The following is a 19,572-nucleotide window of genomic DNA, read 5'->3' as shown; positions in this document are numbered from 1 at the left end:
TAATTTTTAATAAATAGTAGGTACGACAGGAGAGTCAAAGTAACACAGAAATACCAATCGTATCAGCGTGAATTAATCAGGCTGGTGTCCAGGTGGAAGAAGCCGTCCCGGAGCCTGTCGGTCCTGGCTTTTATGCTGCGGTACCGTTTCCCGGACGGTAGCAGCTGGGACAGTTTGTGGTTGGGGGTGACTCGGGTCCCCAATGATCTTCCGGGCCCTTTTTAAGCACCCGTCGCTGTAAACGTCCTGAATCGTGGAAAGTTCACGTCTACAGATGCGCTGGGCTGTCTGCACCCACTCTCTGCAGAGTCCTGCGATCGAGGGAGGTACAGTTCCCGTACCAGGCAGTGATGCAGCCAGTCAGGATGCTCTCAATTGTGCCCCTGTAGAAAGTCTTTAGGATTTGGGGGGCCCATACCAAACTCCTTCAACCGTCTGAGGTGAGACAGGTGCTGTTGTTCCTTTTTCACCCACACAGCCGGTGAAAACAGACCGTGAGATGTTTATGCCGAGGAATTTGAAGCTGTTCACCCTCTCAACCCGAGGTCCATTGATGTCAATGGGGGTCAGCCCGTCTCCGTTCCTCCTGTCGTCCACGACCAGCTCCCGTGTTTTTTTTTTGCGACATTTCGAGGGAGAGGCTGTTTTCTTGACACCATCCTGTCAGGGGAGTGATGGGGGCGGGGGGGGGGGGTCTTTCTGAGGCATCGCCTTCCGAAGGCGTCCCGGACACTGAGGGAGGCCAGGGCCCGTGATGGAGGAGGACTTTTTTCCTGACCCCGTGCACAGTGGCCCCTCACACGGGGGGGGGGGGGCGGGAAGACAGAGAGAGAGAGAGAGAGAGAGAGAGAAAGCAAAAGAGCAGATCGTGTTAGCCTTACGACTCGCTCACTCGGGAGATATTCCGCCGATAAGGCGATGGCCCACGAAATAGTCGGCGTGGCGTGACACAGAGGCTGCAGTGAAACTCGAGAGAAGCACTGAGTCAGCATTTCGTCAATGACGGGAAATTTCCAGAACAGCTCTGCTCGTGTACCAGGGCAGGACACGCAGCGTGAACGGTGGGAAGTGTCGCGGGACAGGGGGACCTCGGTGTACGAGGGTAGGGGACACGCACCGTAAACGGTGGGGAGTGTCGAGGGACAGGGGGACCTCGGTGTACGAGGGTGGGACACACACCGTGAACGGTGGGGAGTGTCAAGGGACAGAGGGACCTCGGTGTACGAGGGTCTGTCACGCACCGTGAACGGTGGGGAGTGTCGAGGGACACAGGGGGACCCCGGTGTACCAGGGTAGGGGACACGCACCGTGAACGGTGGGGAGTGTCGAGGGACAGGGGGACCTCGGTGTACGAGGGTAGGACACACACCGTGATGGGTGGGGAGTGTCGAGGGACAGGGGGACCTCGGTGTACGAGGGTCTGTCACGCACCGTGAACGGTGGGGAGTGTCGAGGGACAGGGGGACCTCGGTGTACGAGGGTCTGTCACGCACCGTGAACGGTGGGGAGTGTCGAGGGACAGAGGGACCTCGGTGTACGAGGGTAGGGGACACACACCGCGAAGGGTGGGGAGTGTCGAGGGACACAGGGGGACCCCGGTGTACGAGGGTAGGACACACACCGTGAACGGTGGGGAGTGTCGAGGGACAGGGGGATCCTGGCGTACGAAGGTAGGACACACACCGTGAACGGTGGGGAGTGTCGAGGGACAGGGGATTCTGGCGTACGAGGGTAGGACACACACTGTGAATGGTGGGGAGTGTCAAAGGACAGAGGGACCTCGGTGTACGAGGGTAGAATTATAGGAAAGATGTCAACAAAACTGAGAGGGTACAGAGAAGATTTACTAGAATGTTACCTGGGTTTCATCTCCTAAGTTACAGAGAAAGGTTGAACAAGTTGGGTCTTTATTCTCTGGAGCGTAGAAGGTTGAGGGGGGACTTGATAGAGGTGTTTAAAATTATGAGGGGGATAGATAGAGTTGATGTGGATAGGCTTTTTCCATTGAGAGTGGGGGAGATTCAAACAGGAGGACATGAGTTGAGAGTTAAAGGGCAAAAGTTTAGGGGTAACACGAGGGGGAACTTCTTTACTCAGAGAGTGGTAGCTGTGTGGAACGAGAAGTGGCTGAGGCAGGTTCGATGTTGTCGTTTAAAGTTAAATTGGACAGATATATGGACAGGAAAGGAATGGAGGGTTATGGGCTGGGTGCAGGTCGGTGGGACTAGGTGAGAGTAAGAGTTCGGCACGGAATAGAAGGGCCGAGATGGCCTGTTTCCCTGCTGTAATTGTTATATGGTTACGAGGGTGGGACACACACACACACACACCGTGAACGGTGGGGAGCGTGTGAGAAGGAGCGGAGCCTAATGGAGACCAAGGGGGTAGTTTTCGACCCAACCGCATCTCTTTCATATCTCCCCCTCTCTCGCTCTCTCTCCTCCTGCAGATCCGCGGCCAGCCGAGCTCGTCCTCGGACAGTTCCATTCGACAGTCACCCTGCCCTGCGCTTTCTCGGGCCCCCAGCGGCCGCCCCGGCTCCTGCTGCGGCGGGACGTGCGCTGGAGCTGGTCGGGGCCGCCGCCGGGCCGGGCGCCGCTCCCGCTCCTGATGGTGGGCTCGGACGGCGTGGTGCGGCGGGGGCGCACGGGCCCGGCCCTGCGGGCCAGCCTACGGGGCGAGCACCCGGGCGACTTCTCCCTGCAGCTGGGGCGCGCCGAGGACTCGGACGCCGGCCGCTTCCGCTGCCTCGCCCGGCTGGGACCCCGGCGGCTGGAGCGGGAGATGCAGCTGCACGTGGTGCGAGGTGAGGATGTCTCCTGCTCTCTCTCCTTCTCCGCCACACTCTCTCTCTCAAAATCTCTTCCCCCCCCACTATACTCCCTCCCTCTAGGGTCCTGAGTCCAGGGTCCTGAGTCACAGGCATCACGATCAACACCGTCCCATCACACACTCCCGGGGTCAGACACACAGGGTGAATCTCCCTCCACACAGTCCCTTCACACACTCCCGGGGTCAGGCACACAGAGTGAATCTCCCTCCACACCGTCCCATCACACACTCCCGGGGTCAGACACACAGAGTGAATCTCCCTCCGCACCGTCCCATCACACACTCCCGGGGTCAGACACACAGAGTGAATCTCCCTCCACACCGTCCCATCACACACTCCCGGGGTCATACACACAGAGTGAATCTCCCTCCACACCGTCCCATCACACACTCCCGGGGTCAGACACAGTGTGAATCTCCCTCCACACTGTCCCATCACACACTCCCGGGGTCAGACACAGAGTGAATCTCCCTTCACACCGTCCCATCATACACTCCCAGGGTCAGACACAGAGTGAATCTCCCTCTGCACCGTCCCATCACAAACTCCCGGGGTCAGACACAGAGTGAATCTCCCTCCACACCGTCCCATCACACACTCCCGGGGTCAGACACATTTTCCACTTCGTTCTTGGGTCCTGAGTCACAGGCATCACGATCCACACTGTCCCATCACACACTCCCGGGGTCAGACACACAGGGTGAATCTCCCTCCACACCGTCCCATCACACACTCCTGGGGACAGACACAGTGTGAATCTCCCTCCACACCGTCCCATCACACACTCCTGGGAAGAGACACAGTGTGAATCTCCCTCCACACCGTCCCATCACACACTCCCGGGGTCAGACACATTTTCCACTTCGTTCTTGGGTCCTGAGTCACAGGCATCACGATCCACACTGTCCCATCACACACTCCCGGGGTCAGACACACAGGGTGAATCTCCCTCCACACCGTCCCATCACACACTCCTGGGGACAGACACAGTGTGAATCTCCCTCCACACCGTCCCATCACACACTCCTGGGAACAGACACAGTGTGAATCTCCCTCCACACCGTCCCATCACACACTCCAGGGGACAGACACAGTGTGAATCTCCCTCCACACCGTCCCATCACACACTCCCGGGGACAGACACAGTGTGAATCTCCCTCCACACCGTCCCATCACACACTCCCGGGGTCAGACACAATATGAATCTCCCTCCACAACGTCCCATCACACACTCCCGGGACAGACACAGTGTGAATTTCCCTCCACACCGTCCCATCACACACTCCCGGGGTCAGACACAGAGTGAATCTCCCTCCACACCGTCCCATCACACACTCCCGGGGTCAGACACAATGTGAATCTCCCTCCACAACGTCCCATCACACACTCCCGGGGACAGACACAGTGTGAATTTCCCTCCACACCGTCCCATCACACACTCCCGGGGTCAGACACAGAGTGAATCTCCCTCCACACCGTCCCATCACACACTCCCGGGGTCAGACACAATGTGAATCTCCCTCCACAACGTCCCATCACACACTCCCGGGGACAGACACAGTGTGAATTTCCCTCCACACCGTCCCATCACACACTCCCGGGGTCAGACACAGAGTTGAATCTCCCTCTGCACCGTCCCATCACACACTCCCGGGGTCAGACACAGAGTGAATCTCCCTCCACACCGTCCCATCACACATTCCCGGGGTCAGACACACAGAGGGAATCTCCCTCCTCACCGTCCCATCACACACTCCCGGGATCAGACACAGAGTGAATCTCCCTCCTCACCGTCCCATCACACACTCCCGGGGTCAGACACAGAGTGAATCTCCCTCTGCACCGTCCCATCACACACTCCCGGGGTCAGACACAGAGTGAATCTCCCTCCGCACCGTCCCATCACACACTCCCGGGGTGAGACACAGAGTGAATATCCCTCCACACCGTCCCATCACACACTCCCGGGGTCAGACACAGAGTGAAACTCCCTCCACACCGTCCCATCACACACCCCTGGGATCAGACACAGAGTGAATCTCCCTCCGCACCGTCCCATCATACACTCCAGGGGTCAGACATAGGCTGGGATCTTATCTAGGGATTCAGGCGTTTATACAGTTGAGGTCAGAAGTTTCATGTCAAACGTCGGAATAATAGTAGAGAGAACGATTTATTTCAGCTTTTATTTCTTTCATAACTTTCCCAGACAGTCAGAAGTTTACACACACTTTGTTAGTATTTGGTAGCATTGCCTTTAAGTTGTTTAACTTAGGTCAAACTTCTGACCCACTGGGAAAGTGATGAAAGAAATAAAAAGCTGAAATAAATCATACTCTCTACTATTATTCTGACATTTGACATTCTTAAAATAAAGTAGTGATCCTAACTGACCTAAGGCAGGGAATGTTTTCGAGGATTAAATATCAGGAATTGTGAAAAACTGAGTTTAAATGTATTTGCCTAACATGTAAATTACTGACTTCAACTGCATATAGAATAACAGATCCCCGGGAGTGGGTTACAGGCTGGGATCTAATCCAGGGGTTTGGGGGTTTATATATAGAATAACAGATCCCCGGGAGTGGGTGACAGGCTGGGATCTAATCCAGGGGTTCGGGGGTTTATATATAGAATAACAGATCCCCGGGAGTGGGTTACAGACTGGGATCTAATCCAGGGGTTCGGGGGGTTTATATATAGAATAACAGATCCCTGGGAGTGGGTTACAGACTGGGATCTAATCCAGGGGTTTGGGGGGTTTATATATAGAATAACAGATCCCTGGGAGTGGGTTACAGACTGGGATCTAATCCAGGGGTTCGGGGGGTTTATATATAGAATAACAGATCCCCGGGAGTGGGTTACAGGCTGGAATCTAATCCAGGGGTTCGGTGGGGTTTATATACAGAATAACAGATACCCGGGAGTGGGTTACAGACTGGGATCTAATCCAGGGGTTCAGGGGGGTTATATATAGAATAACAGATCCCCGGGAGTGGGTTACAGGCTGGGATCTAATCCAGGGGTTCGGGGGGTTTATATATAGAATAACAGATCCCCGGGAGTGGGTTACAGGCTGGGATCTAATCCAGGGGTTCGGGGGTTTATATATAGAATAACAGATCCCCGGGAGTGGGTTACAGGCTGGGATCTAATCCAGGGGTTCAGTGGGGTTTATATATAGAATAACAGATCCCGGGAGTGGGTTACAGGCTGGAATCTAATCCAGGGATTCGGGGGGGGGGTTATATATAGAATAACAGATCCCCGGGAGTGGGTTACAGGCTGGGATCTAATCCAGGGGTTCAGGGGGTTTATATATAGAATAACAGATCCCCGGGAGTGGGTTACAGGCTAGGATCTAATCCAGGAGTTCAGGGGGTTTATATATAGAATTACAGATCCCCGGGAGTGGGTTACTGGCTGGGATCTAATCCAGGGGTTCAGTGGGGTTTATATACAGAATAACAGATCCCGGGAGTGGGTTACAGGCTGGAATCTAATCCAGGGATTCGTGGGGGGGGGTTATATATAGAATAACAGATCCCCGGGAGTGGGTTACAGGCTGGGATCTAATCCAGGGGTTCAGGGGGTTTATATATAGAATAACAGATCCCCGGGAGTGGGTTACAGGCTGGGATCTAATCCAGGAGTTCAGGGGGTTTATATATAGAATAACAGATCCCCGGGAGTGGGTTACTGGCTGGGATCTAATCCAGGGGTTCAGTGGGGTTTATATACAGAATAACAGATCCCCAGGAGTGGGTTACAGGCTGGGATCTAATCCAGGGGATCTGTGGGATTTATATATAGAATAACAGATCCCCGGGGGTGGGTTACAGGCTGGGATCTAATCCAGGGATTCGGGGGGGTTTAAGTATAGAATAACAGATCCCCAGGAGTGGGTGACAGGCTGGGATCTAATCCAGGGGTTCAGGGGGTTTATATACAGAATAACAGATCCCCGGGAGTGGGTTACAGGCTGGGATCTAACCCGGGGGTTCAGGGGGTTTATATATAGAGTAACAGATCCCCGGGTGTGGGTTACAGGCTGGGATCTAACCCGGGGGTTCAGTGGGGTTTATATACAGAATAATAGATCGGCGTTCTGACAATCCACTGTTATGTCTCTCATCCCTATGAAGTTAGCAGCCATGCACCAGGCCCGGTGATGGAGGGCAAGAGCGTTGCCCTGCGCTGTGAAATTTTGGAGAATCTCCCTCTGGCAGTCGTGTCCTGGTATCGGAGGGGATCGCAGCTGAAGGCCTCCACCCAGATCGGGATCTCGGACGGAGGAAGAACTCTAACCATCCAGCGACTGGAAGTCGAGGACGCGGGAATATGGGAGTGCGACGTGCAGTATGAAGGCAGGGCCATCAGAGTCCCCTACCAGCTGATGTTGTTCGGTAAGTGTGTGACAGGACAGTGCGGAGGGAGATTCACTCTGTGTCTGACCCCGTGAGTGTGTGATGGGACGGTGTGGAGGGAGATTCACTCTGTGTGTCTGACCCCGGGAGTGTGTGATGGGACGGTGCGGAGGGAGATTCACTCTGTGTGTCTGACCCCGGGAGTGTGTGATGGGACGGTGCGGAGGGAGATTCACTCCGTGTCTGGCCCCGGGAGTGTGTGATGGGACGGTGTAGATGGAGATTCACTCTGTGTGCCTGACCCCGGGAGTGTGTGACAGGACGGTGCAGAGGGAGATTCACTCCGTGTCTGGCCCCGGGAGTGTGTGATGGGACGGTGTAGATGGAGATTCACTCTGTGTCTGACCCCGGGAGTGTGTGATGGGACAGTGTGGAGGGAGATTCACTCTGTGTGTCTGACCCTGGGAGTGTGTGATGGGACGGTGTGGAGGGAGGTTCACTCTGTGTCTGACCCCGGGAGTGTGTGACAGGACGGTGCGGAGGGAGATTCACTCCGTGTCTGGCCCCGGGAGTGTGTGATGGGACGGTGCGGAGGGAGATGCACTCTGTGTGTCTGACCCCGGGAGTGTGTGATGGGACGGTGTGGAGGGAGATTCACTCTGTGTGTCTGACCCTGGGAGTGTGTGATGGGACGGTGTGGAGGGAGATTCACTCTGTGTCTGACCCCGGGAGCGTGTGATGGGACGGTGCGGAGGGAGATGCACTCTGTGTCTGACCCCGGGAGTGTGTGATGGGACGGTGCGGAGGGAGATGCACTCTGTGTGTCTGACCCCGGGAGTGTGTGATGGGACGGTGTGGAGGGAGATTCACTCTGTGTCTGACCCCGGGAGTGTGTGATGGGACGGTGTGGAGGGAGATTCACTCTGTGTGTCTGACCCCGGGAGTGTGTGATGGGACGGTGTGGAGGGAGATTCACTCTGTGTGTCTGACCCCGGGAGTGTGTGATGGGACGGTGCGGAGGGAGATGCACTCTGTGTGTCTGACCACCCCTCTCCCCTTCTCCTTTGCTCCCGACTCCAGGCTTCTCCAGTCCGCCGTCTGAACCCATCACGGTCTATGCCAGCGAGGGGGAGCCCGCCCGCCTCTCGCTCCCCCTCTTCTCCGGCAGCCTCACCGCCCCGGGGCTGGAGTGGGGCTGGCTGAGGCCAGAGGCAGACGGGACGCCCCGCCGCCTGGCGGGTCCCGGGGCATCATCGGTCGAACTCGGGGAGTCCGGACTGCAGCTGACCGTCCCGTCGGTGCGCCAGGCCGACACGGGGCTGTACACGGGCTACCTGACCCTGGGTGACGCCACTCTGAGGCGCTCGGTGCGACTGGAATCAATCTGGGGTGAGATCCGGAGTCTTAAACTTTATATTTTATTGTCGCCCGACAATTCATACTAGAACATACAATCATCACAGCGATATTTGATTCTGCACTTCCCGCTCCCTGGATTACAAATATTAAATACTAAAAATAGTAAAAAATTACTAAATATTAAAAATTTAAATTATAAATCATAAATAGAAAATAGAAAAATGGAAAGTAAGGTAGTGCAAAAAACACGAGAGGCAGATCCGGATATTTGGAGGGTACGGCCCAGATCCGGGTCAGGATCCGTTCAGCGGTCTTATCACAGTCGGAAAGAAGCTGTTCCTAAATCTGGCCGTACGAGTCTTCAAGGTCCTGAACCTTCTCCCGGAGGGAAGAGGGATGAAAACTGTGTTGGCTGGGTGGGTCGTGTCCTTGATTATCCTGGCAGCACTGCTCCGACAGCGTGCGGTGTAAAGTGAGTGCAAGGACGGAAGATTGGTTTGTGTGATGTGCTGGGCCGTGTTCACGATCTTCTGCAGCTTCTTCCGGTCTTGGACAGGACAACTTCCAGACCAGGTTGTGATGCATCCTAGAAGAATGCTTTCTACGGTGCATCTATAAAAATTACTGAGGGTTTTAGGGGACAGGACAAATTTCTTTAGTTTTCTCAGGAAGTAAAGGTGCTGGTGGGCCTTCTTGGCAGTGGACTCTGCTTGGTTGGACCGAGTCAGGACATTTGTGATATTGACCCCGAGGAACTTAAAGCTTTTGACCTGTTCCACTTGTGTAAATTAGATCGTGCGGTCCGCTACTCCTTCTGAAGTCAACAACAGATTCCTTCGTCTTGCTGACGTTGAGGGATAGGTTATTGTCTTCGCACCATGCCACCAGGTTCTTAATTTCCTCTCCGTACTCAAACTCATCGTTACCCGAGATAACGGCCTACAATTGTCGTGTCGTCAGCAAACTTCTATATTGAGTTTGATGGAAACTTGGCTACACAATCATCTCGGAGCTTCTCGGAGTCAGGGCCTGATTCGTTCCCTCCGACGCGAAGGGTTCAATGGTCAGAGCCGGGCGGGGGGGTGGGGAGAGAGAGAGGGAGAGAAAGAGGGCGGGGGTAGGGGCAGAAGAGGGAGAGAGAGAGAGGGAGAACAGGAAGAGAGAGAGAGAGAGGAAGAATAAGCTTAATAAATAGGGGCAGGAGTTGGCCATCTGTCCCGTCGAGCTTGCCCCGCCATTCAATAAGATCGTGGCTGATCTCCACCTACCTGCCTTTTCCCCCACAACCCTTAATTCCCTCCTGTGCAAAAATCTACCCAACCTTGTCTTGAATATATTTACTGAGGTCGCCCCTCCACTGTTTCATGGGGCAGAGAATTCCACAGATTCACCACTCTCTGGGAAAAGCAGTTCCTCTTCATCTCCGTCCTCAATCTTCTCCCCCTGAATCCTGAGCCCCAAGTTCTAGTCTCACCCTAACAGTGGAAACAATTTTCCTGCCTCTATCCCATTCACAATTTTATAAGTTCCTGTAAGATCTGCTCTCGTCCTTCTGAATTCCAGCGAGTGCAGTCCCAGGCGACTCGATCTCCCCTCACAGTCTAATCAACCCTCCCACCGTCTCTGGAATCAATCTGGTGAACCTCCTCTGCATCGCCTTCAAAGCCAGTATCTCCTTCCCCGAGTCAGGAGACCAGAACTGCACACAGTACTCCAGGAGCGGACTCACCAGTACCCTGTACAATTGCAGCATAACCTCCCCGCTCTCCAATTCAATCCCTCTAGCAATGAAAGCCAACATCCCATTTGCCTTCTCGCACCGGCAAACCAACCTTTTGCAACACCCTCAGGCACAAGCACTCCCAGGTCGCTCTGCACAGCAGCACGCTGCAATCTTTCACCATTTAAATAATCATCTGATAGTAATGAGAAGAGGGCATGTCCCAGATAGTTGGGGTCCTTGTCTTTTCACACTTCATCAGAGCCCTCTGGTCATAGACCCACTCCCCCCACTACAGGACACATCCCCACATCCACTCTATCTGTGTCCTCTGGTCCGAGACTCCCCACTACGGGAAACATCCTCTGCACATCACTCGGTCTGTGTCCTCTGGCCCGAGACTCCCCCACTATAGGAAACATCCTCTCCTCATCCACTCTATCTGTGTCCTCTGGTCCTAGACACCCCCACTATAGGAAACATCCTCTCCACATCCACTCTATCTGTGTCCTCTGGTCCTAGACACCCCCCACTACAGGAAACATCCTCTTCACATCCACTCTATCTGTGTCCTCTGGTCCTAGACTCCCCACTATAGGAAACATCCTCTCCACATCCACTCTATCTGTGTCCTCTGGTCCTAGACACCCCCACTATTAGAACATCCTCTCCACATCCACTCTATCTGTGTCCTCTGGTCCTAGACTCACCCACTATAGGAAACATCCTCTCCACATCCACTCTATCTGTGTCCTCTGGTCCTAGACTCCCCCACTACAGGAAACATCCTCTCCACATCCACTCTATCTGTGTCCTCTGGTCCTAGACTCCCCCACTACAGAAACATCCTCTCCACATCCACTCTATCTGTGTCCTCTGGTCCTAGACTCCCCGACTACAGGAAACATCCTCTCCACATCCACTCTATCTGTGTTCTCTGGTCCGAGACTCCCCCACTACGGGAAACATCCTCTGCACATCCACTCTATCTGTGTCCTCTGGTCCGAGACTCCCCCACTACAGGATACATCCTCTCCTCATCCACTCTATCTGTGTCCTCTGGTCTAGACTCCCCCACTACAGGAAACATCCTCTCCACATCCACTCTATCTGTGTCCTCTGGTCTAGACTCCCCCACTGCAGGAAACATCCTCTCCACATCCACTCTATCTGTGTCCTCTGGTCCTAGACTCCCCCACTATAGGAAACATCCTCTCCACATCCACTCTATCTGTGTCCTCTGGTCCTAGACCACCCCCACTATAGGAAACATCCTCTCCACATCCACTCTATCTGTGTCCTCTGGTCCTAGACTCCCCCACTATAGGAAACATCCTCTCCACATCCACTCTATCTGTGTCCTCTGGTCCGAGACTCCCCCACTACGGGAAACATCCTCTGCACATCCACTCGATCTGTGTCCTCTGGTCCGAGACTCCCCCACTACAGGAAACATCCTCTGCACATCCACTCGATCTGTGTCCTCTGGTCCGAGACTCCCCCACTACAGGGAAACATCCTCTCCACATCCACTCTATCTGTGTCCTCTGGTCCCAGACTCCCCCCACTACAGGAAACATCCTCTCCACATCCACTCTATCTGTGTCCTCTGGTCCGAGACTCCCCCACTACGGGAAACATCCTCTGCACATCCACTCTATCTGTGTCCTCTGGTCCGAGACTCCTCCACTACAGGAAACATCCTCTCCACATCCCACTCTATCTGTGTCCTCTGGTCCTAGACTCCCCCACTGCAGGAAACATCCTCCCCACATCCACTCTATCTGTGTCCTCTGGTCCTAGACTCCCCCACTACAGAAACATCCTCTCCACATCCACTCTATCTGTGTCCTCTGGTCCTAGACTCCCCACTATAGGAAACATCCTCTCCACATCCACTCTATCTGTGTCCTCTGGTCCTAGACTCACCCACTACAGGAAACATCCTCTCCACATCCACTCTATCTGTGTCCTCTGGTCCTAGACTCCCCCACTACAGGAAACATCCTCTCCACATCCACTCTATCTGTGTCCTCTGGTCCTAGACTGCCCCACTATAGGAAACATCCTCTCCACATCCACTCTATCTGTGCCCTCTGGTCCTAGACTCCCCCCACTACAGGAAACATCCTCTCCACATCCACTCTATCTGTGTCCTCTGGTCCTAGACTCCCCACTACAGGAAACATCCTCTCCACATCCACTCTATCTGTGTCCTCTGGTCCTAGACTCACCCACTATAGGAAACACCCTCTCCACATCCACTCTATCTGTGTCCTCTGGTCCTAGACTCCCCCACTACAGGAAACATCCTCTCCACGTCCACTCAATCTGTGTCCTCTGGTCCTAGACTCCCCCACTACAGGAAACATCCTCTCCACATCCACTCTATCTGTGTCCTCTGGTCTAGACTCCCCCACTACAGGAAATATCCTCTCCACATCCACTCTATCTGTGTCCTCTGGTCCTAGACTCACCCACTATAGGAAACACCCTCTCCACATCCACTCTATCTGTGTCCTCTGGTCCTAGACTCCCCCACTACAGGAAACATCTTCTCCACATCCACTCTATCTGTGTCCTCTGGTCCTAGACTCCCCCCACTACAGGAAACATCCTCTCCACATCCACTCTATCTGTGTCCTCTGGTCCCAGACTCTCCCACTACAGGAAACATCCTCTCCACATCCACTCTATCTGTGTCCTCTGGTCCTAGACTCCCCCACTACAGGAAATATCCTCTCCACATCCACTCTATCTGTGTCCTCTGGTCCTAGACTCTGCACCTAGTGGGGGCAGGAGGGAGGGTGCGTCAGGAGGAAGGGGAGAACCTACTTGTCTCCTCGGGGGAGGTTGAAGCCTGCAGGGAGGTCAGCCAGCTGGAAAACGAGCCGGCGAGGCGACAGAACGCCATTTTAATTCCCTCTCCGCCCTCCTCCCACCGCAGTGAAGGCCAGCGCCGACGGCCCCCTCCTGCCGGGGAGCTCCCTGCGCCTGGAAGTCGCCAGCAGCAGCGCGGGCAGTTTCGACGCCGTCTCCTGCCGGCACGAGAACGCCAGCGGGCCGGAGGGGGGACCCCCGGGCCCGGGGGGGAGGCAGCCTTCCTCATCCCCCAGATCCAGCCCTCAGACGCCGGGCTGTGGGACCTGCGAGTGCTGGCGGCAAGGCCGGGCGGGTGGGGGCCGTCACGTACTACCTGGACATGTCAGGTGAGACCGGGACGGGAGGGGTGAGAGAGAGGGGAGGGAGAGACACAGGGGAGGCCGGTCGGTGGGGACCGTCACGTACTACCTGGACTTGTCAGGTGAGACCCGGGACGGGAGGGGTGAGAGAGAGCGGAGGGAGAGACACAGGGGAGGCCGGGGCGGTGGGGGTCCGTCACGTACTACCTGGACATGTCAGGTGAGACCCGGGACGGGAGGGGTGAGAGAGAGGCGGTGGGGGGAGCGGGAGGACAGGGTAGAGGGTGGGAGGCAGGGGGAGGGAGAGGGTGTGGGAGAGGTGGGGTGGGGAGAGAGGGGGAGGGACAGAAGGGGGGAGTAAGAGAGGGGAGGGACAGATGGGAAGGGAGAGAGACGGGAGGCAGAGACACGGGGAGGGCAAGAGAGGGGAGGGAGAGGACGGGAGGGAGAGAGAGGGGAGGGACAGAAGGGGAAGGGAGAGAGACAGGAGAGGGCGAGAGAGGGGAGGGAGAGACAGGAGAGGGACAGAAGGGGAAGGGAGAGAGATCGGAGGGAGAGACAGGGAGGGAGAGAGAGGGGAGGGACAGAAGGGGAAGGGAGAGAGAGGGGAAAGAGAGAGGGGGGAGAAAGGGGAGAGAGAGACAGGGAGGGAGAGAAGGGGAGAAGGGGAGAGAGAGACAGGGGAGGGAGAGAGGGGAATAACAGAAGGGGAAGGGAGAGAGGCAGGGGAGGGAGAGAAGGGGAGGAGAGAGAGAGGAGAGAGAGAGAGGGGAGGAAGAAGGGGAGAAGGGGAGAGAGAGACAGGGAGGGAGAGAAGGGGGAGGGAGAGAAGTGAGGGACAGAAGGGGAAGGGAGAGAGACAGGGGAGGGAGAGGAAGGGGAGAGAGAGAGACAGGGGAGAGAGAGAGAGAAGGGGAGGGAGAGAGAGGGGAAGGAAAGAGAGGGGAGGGTGAAAGAGGGGAGGGAGAGGGTGGGAGACAGGGCGAGAAGGGGAGATGGTGGGAAAGAGGGGAGGGAGCGGGAGGGAGAAAGAGGGGAGAGGGTGGGATAGAGGCATAAAAGGGGGAGAGGGTGGGGTGATAGAAAGAGGGGAGGGAAAGAGTAGGAGAGAGTAGGAATTAGAGGGGAGAGGGCGGGAGAGAGAGGGGAGGGAGAGAGGGGCAGTTAGAGGGGAGAGGGTGGGAGAGTGGGAGAGAGAAGGGAGAGGGTGGGAGGGGAGAGACGGGGAGAGCATGGGAGGGGGAGATAGAGGGGTGTGGGTGGGACAGAGGGGGAATTAGAGGAGAGGGTGGGAGGGAAGGGGGGAGCGGGAGGGAGAGGAGGGGAAAGAGGGGAGAGCGTGGTAGAGGTGGAGATAGAGAGGAGGGGAGGGTAGGAGGGGAGAGAAAGGGGTGATAGAAAGAGGGGAGGGAGAGAGGGAGAAATAGAGGGGAGAGAGGAGGAGTGAGGGTTGTGGGTGGTTGAGGGTTCAGACGGGGGAGAGAGAGGGGTGAGAGACAGGGAGAAAGAAGGGGATGGTGGGAGGGGCATAAAGAGGGAGAGGGTGGGAGATGGGGGGAGAGAGAGGGCAGGAGAGAGAGGCGAGACAACGGGAGAAAGAGGGGAGGGAGAGGTCAGGGTTGGAGACTGGGCTGAGAGGGGGAGAGGGGAGGGTTTGAGAAGAAGGGTGTGTTGGGTAGAGAGGGAGAGAGAAAGGGGGGAAAGACCATAAGACCATGATAGAGAGAGATGGGGCAAGATGGGGGTGAGGTGTGTGGGAGAATGAGGCAGGGAGAAAGGAAAGAGCAAGAAATGAAGGGGGGCCCCTCTTCCCACTCCCCTTCCCCTCTCCCCCCTTTCTCTCTCTCTCTCTCCCCTCCGCAACCCTCTCACCTCGTCCCTCTCCCGGTCTCTGTCTGTCCCCCACCGACTCCCTCCCTCCGTCTCTCTCTCCCGTCTGGACGGGGAACAGGAAGGGCGGGAAATGCTTTCGCGGAGAGGGACGGGGGGTTGGGGGGACAGGCCGAGGGGTTTGGTGTCTGGGTTTCCCGGCCGGGTGTCGTGACGCTCGCTCTCTCTCCCGCAGCGTCGGCGAGACAAGAGTCGGACCTGGGGCCCCGGCCGGCCGGAGTTACCATCGCCTGGGTCTTCGCCGGCCTCCTGTTCCTGATCGCGGTGACCGTCTGCGCCCTCCTGGCCGGTGGAAGGTGGGTGGGTCGCTCCTGACTCGGGGACCCGGTGGGGGGGGGGATGTCCTACGCGGACGAGGACGTGGGAAGCGGGAGGTGGGACAGGGGGAGACGGTAGGGAGGGGAGGGCGGGAGGCGAGGGCGAGATGAGGAAGCTGGAGAGGGTGGAGATGGGAGGGAATAGAGACAATAGGTGCAGGAGTAGGCCATCAGCCCATCGAGTCAGCGCTGCCCTTCACTGTGATCATGGCTGATCATCCACAATCAGTATCCAGTTCCTGCCTTATCCCCATATCCCTTCACTCCGCTATCTTTAAGAGCTCTGTCTAACTCTCTCTTTGAAAGCATCCAGAGACTTGGCCTCCACAGCCTTCTGGGGCAGAGCATTCCATATATCCACCACTCTCTGGGTGAAAAAGTTTTTCCTCAACTCCGTTCTAAATGGCCGACCCTTATTCTTAAAACTGTGGCCTCTGGTTCTGGACTCACCCATCAGCGGGAACATGTTTCCTGCCTCCAGCGTGTCCAATCCCTTAATAATCTTATATGTTTCAATCAGATCCCCTCTCATCCTTCTAATTCCAGAGTATACAAGCCCAGTCGCTCCAATCTTTCAACATATGACAGTCCCCCCGCCATCCAGGGAATTAACCTCGTGAACCTACGCTGCACTCCCTCAATAGCAAGAATGTCCCTCCTCAAATTTGGAGGACCAAAACTTTACACAGTACTCCAGGTGTGGTCTCACCAGGGCCCTGCACAGCTGCAGAAGGACCTCTTTGCTCTTATACTCAATTCCCCTTGTTATGAAGGCCAGGCATGCCATTAGCTTTCTTCACTGCCTGCTCGTACCTGCATGCTTGCTTTCAGTGACTGATGTACAAGGACACCTAGATCTAGAGGGTGGAGAGTGAAGTGGGGTAGAGGGAGGGAGAGAGTAGAGGGCTGGAGGGGGAGGAAGAGGGCTCGAAGGTTGAAGAGGAGCGATGAGGGAGGGAGGAGGAGTGAGAAAGGGAGGGGAGGGAGAGAGAGCTGGGGGGTGGAGGAAGGGGGTGAGAGAGTGGAAGAGGAGGGATAACGGAGGAGTGAGAAAGGGAGGGATGAGAGAGACGGAGGAGGGAGAGCCGTGGAGGAGTGGGAATGGGGAGAGGGAGGGACGGGGGCAGAGGGAGAGGGGCCGGAGGGAGCCCGAGGGAGAGAGACAGAAGGAAGTAGGCAGCTGGAGGGGAAGAGGTAGAGATTGGAGGAGGTGGGCGAGCTGAGAGGGAGGAAGAGAGAGAGTCAACAGAGGGGGAAGAAGGGTGGACAGATGGAAAGAGACAGGCTGGAGAGGGAGGGAGAGAGGGGAAGAGTAAGAGGGAGGGGTGATGGGGTGGAGAAAGGAGGGGGAAATAGAGGGATGGGGAGAGAGGAAGAGGCAGAAGGGTCACGGAGGGACGGGGGAGAGGAGACAGGTGGGGAGGGAAGGGGAGATGGAATGGGCTGGGGGGGGAAGGAAGGGAGGGAGGAAAGGAGGGTGAGGGAAACCATCATTTGTCCCATTTTGACTCTTTGCCTCCTTTCCCTCCGTCCCTCAGTGCCGCCGGCGACACTTCCCGGCCCTCGAGGTCACGTTGCCCTCCACCGAGTTGCCGCCGAAGAAGGTGTGAGCCAGCGGCCGCGGAGGACCGCGACGGATGCCAGGAGCACCCGTGGGTGGGTGGGTTGGTTGGGGTGGGGGTGGGGGTGGAGGGGGAGATGCATGGGGTGCGGAGGAGGTCCACTGCCGGATGAGAGGTCAGAGGTCGCCCGGCACCCCTGACCGAAGGAGGTGGTTTGTGGAGAGGGCCTTCCTTAGCAACGGGCCCTGACAACAGTTGGCCTTCCTTAGCAACGAGTCTTTGGACAATAATCGGCTTGGCACGTTCCTTAGAAATGGGAGCCTGACACGATGGGCTTTTATTAGCCACAGGGGTCCAAAATATTCCTTATATTGGCGATGGTGCCCCTTCCCTGGCAATGAGATGCAGTTTGCTTATGCTTAGCCATGGGAGCTTGGCACCAGTAGGCCCCTCTTAGCGACAGAAGCCTGACAACAGCATGCCTCCCTTAGCAAACGGGCTCCTGACACCCGTAGGCCCCTCTTAGCAACAGAAGCCTGACAACAGCATGGCCTCCCTTAGCAACGGGCTCCTGACACCCGTAGGCCCCTCTTAGCAACAGAAGCCTGACAACAGCATGCCTCCCTTAGCAACGGGCTCCTGACACCCGTAGGCCCCTCTTAGCAACAGAAGCCTGACAACAGATGCCTCCCTTAGCAACGGGCTCCTGACACCCGTAGGCCCCTCTTAGCAACAGAAGCCTGACAACAGCATGCCTCCCTTAGCAACGGGCTCCTGACACCCATAGGCCTTCCTTCACCACAGGGGCTGGAGGACCCTGGACAACATGAACCAAGCAATGGTGGGCGACACCGTGAGGCTCCCTTGGCAATGGCCCTTGTTGAAATAAAATCTTCCCAAAAGTCAGACATGGTGGGTCTCCCCTGAAAAACAGCTGCCGCCGTCCCATGTTAGCAGCAGCCAAAACTGCCCCCACCGCAGGCCCACACTCACACACAGAGTCTCCATAGCTACGGCCCCCTTGTGACGTCGCCTGGCAAACACTTCCTGTCACACAGGAGGCGCCATAGCGACCGCATCCTGCCTGTCACCGGTCTCCACGGCAGCCACATCCTGTCAAGGCGAGGGGCCTCCATCCCAACGGCTCCTTCCACCGCAGGTCTCCGTAGCAACGGGGGCCACCGCCGCGCCTCCCGGGCAACGGTTTCCTGTCTCCGTGGCAGAAGCCCTCTGTGGCAACCACGCCACAGCCTGCAAGAGACCTGCGTAGCAACCAGCCCCCCCTCCACACCCAACACCCCCACAGCAGTCAACCTCCCTAGCAACCGCGGTCACCCTGGCGACCGCCACCCTCCTCCACGTCAGCCCGGCAGAGAGCGACCTCCTCCGCAACACGGTGGCGAAAGCTTCCCCCCCCCCCACTGTTGTCCGTCACAAGGCCCAACAGGGACGTCCTGGGACGTCCGCACCCCACCCCTCTTCGCGGACGAGAGGGTCCCGGGCAAGCAGCCAACACTCTCTAAAAGCAGACAGCATTACTGCCAATCACTCGGCCGTCCCGACCGACAGAATTAATATATCTTGTGTATTTATATCTGTAGTTAAATGTTTTATAATGAAGCTTACAGCCGAATTTTTTGAAAAAACCACGCACTTCGCAAACAACACAATAAAAGCATTAATGGTGACTTAACGACCTGTCTCGGGCTCACTTTTTCGCCCGAAGGCCGCTACGTACGTGCACAGTGATTAGGCTTGGGGTCCAGGCCTGCAGATCCCTTAACGGGCCGAGAGACGCAGATGCCTTTGAACTGGGAAAAGTGCGAACTGATTCACCTTGTGGGGTGGGGTCGGGTGCAGGAGAGGATTCTCAGCAGCCTTGGGGGGAGCAGAGGGGACATGGGGCCCACAAGTTCGACGCTCGAGTTGTCCTTTATCAGCGTGTCGGCCTTGATCGGTCAGGGGACCGAATTTGGGAGCCGCCTGTGCAGCTCAGTAAAACTTCCGACAGACCCTCTCAAGGAGTGACTGCCTCTCGGTCTCACCCCGTGTTCTGAAACGCAAAACCCTCCCCTCCCCCCCCACCACCACCCGCGTGCAATTTCGACTTTGCGTTCAGTTCTGCTCGCCTCATTACGTGAGGGATGTGTGAGCTTCAGGGAGGGTGCAGAGAGGAGGTTCACCTGGATTAGAGAGGGTGCAGAGGAGATTCACCGGGATGCTGCCCGGATTAGAGAGGGTGCAGAGGAGATTCACCAGGATGCTGCCTGGATTAGAGAGGGTGCAGAGGAGATTCACCGGGATGTTGCTTGGACTAGGGAGGGTGCAGAGGAGATTCA

At 56.4% G+C, this 19,572-nt stretch overlaps 1 protein-coding gene across 1 annotated transcript; it reads left to right on the top strand.

The window, feature by feature from the left end:
• Window positions 1–999: 999 nt before the first annotated feature.
• Window positions 1,000–18,808, top strand: LOC140208105 (uncharacterized). Its single transcript, XM_072276603.1, has 8 exons — window positions 1,000–1,102; window positions 2,450–2,806; window positions 6,982–7,242; window positions 8,284–8,592; window positions 13,230–13,491; window positions 15,530–15,650; window positions 17,210–17,275; window positions 18,188–18,808. Exons 1-8 carry the CDS (start codon window positions 1,000–1,002, stop codon window positions 18,806–18,808), a joined length of 2,100 nt encoding a protein of 699 aa, XP_072132704.1.
• Window positions 18,809–19,572: the final 764 nt, after the last annotated feature.

Source organism: Mobula birostris, chromosome 13, assembly GCF_030028105.1.
Source record: "Mobula birostris isolate sMobBir1 chromosome 13, sMobBir1.hap1, whole genome shotgun sequence".
Taxonomy (NCBI): Eukaryota; Metazoa; Chordata; class Chondrichthyes; order Myliobatiformes; family Myliobatidae; genus Mobula; species Mobula birostris.
This window is presented reverse-complemented; position numbering and strand designations above follow the sequence as displayed.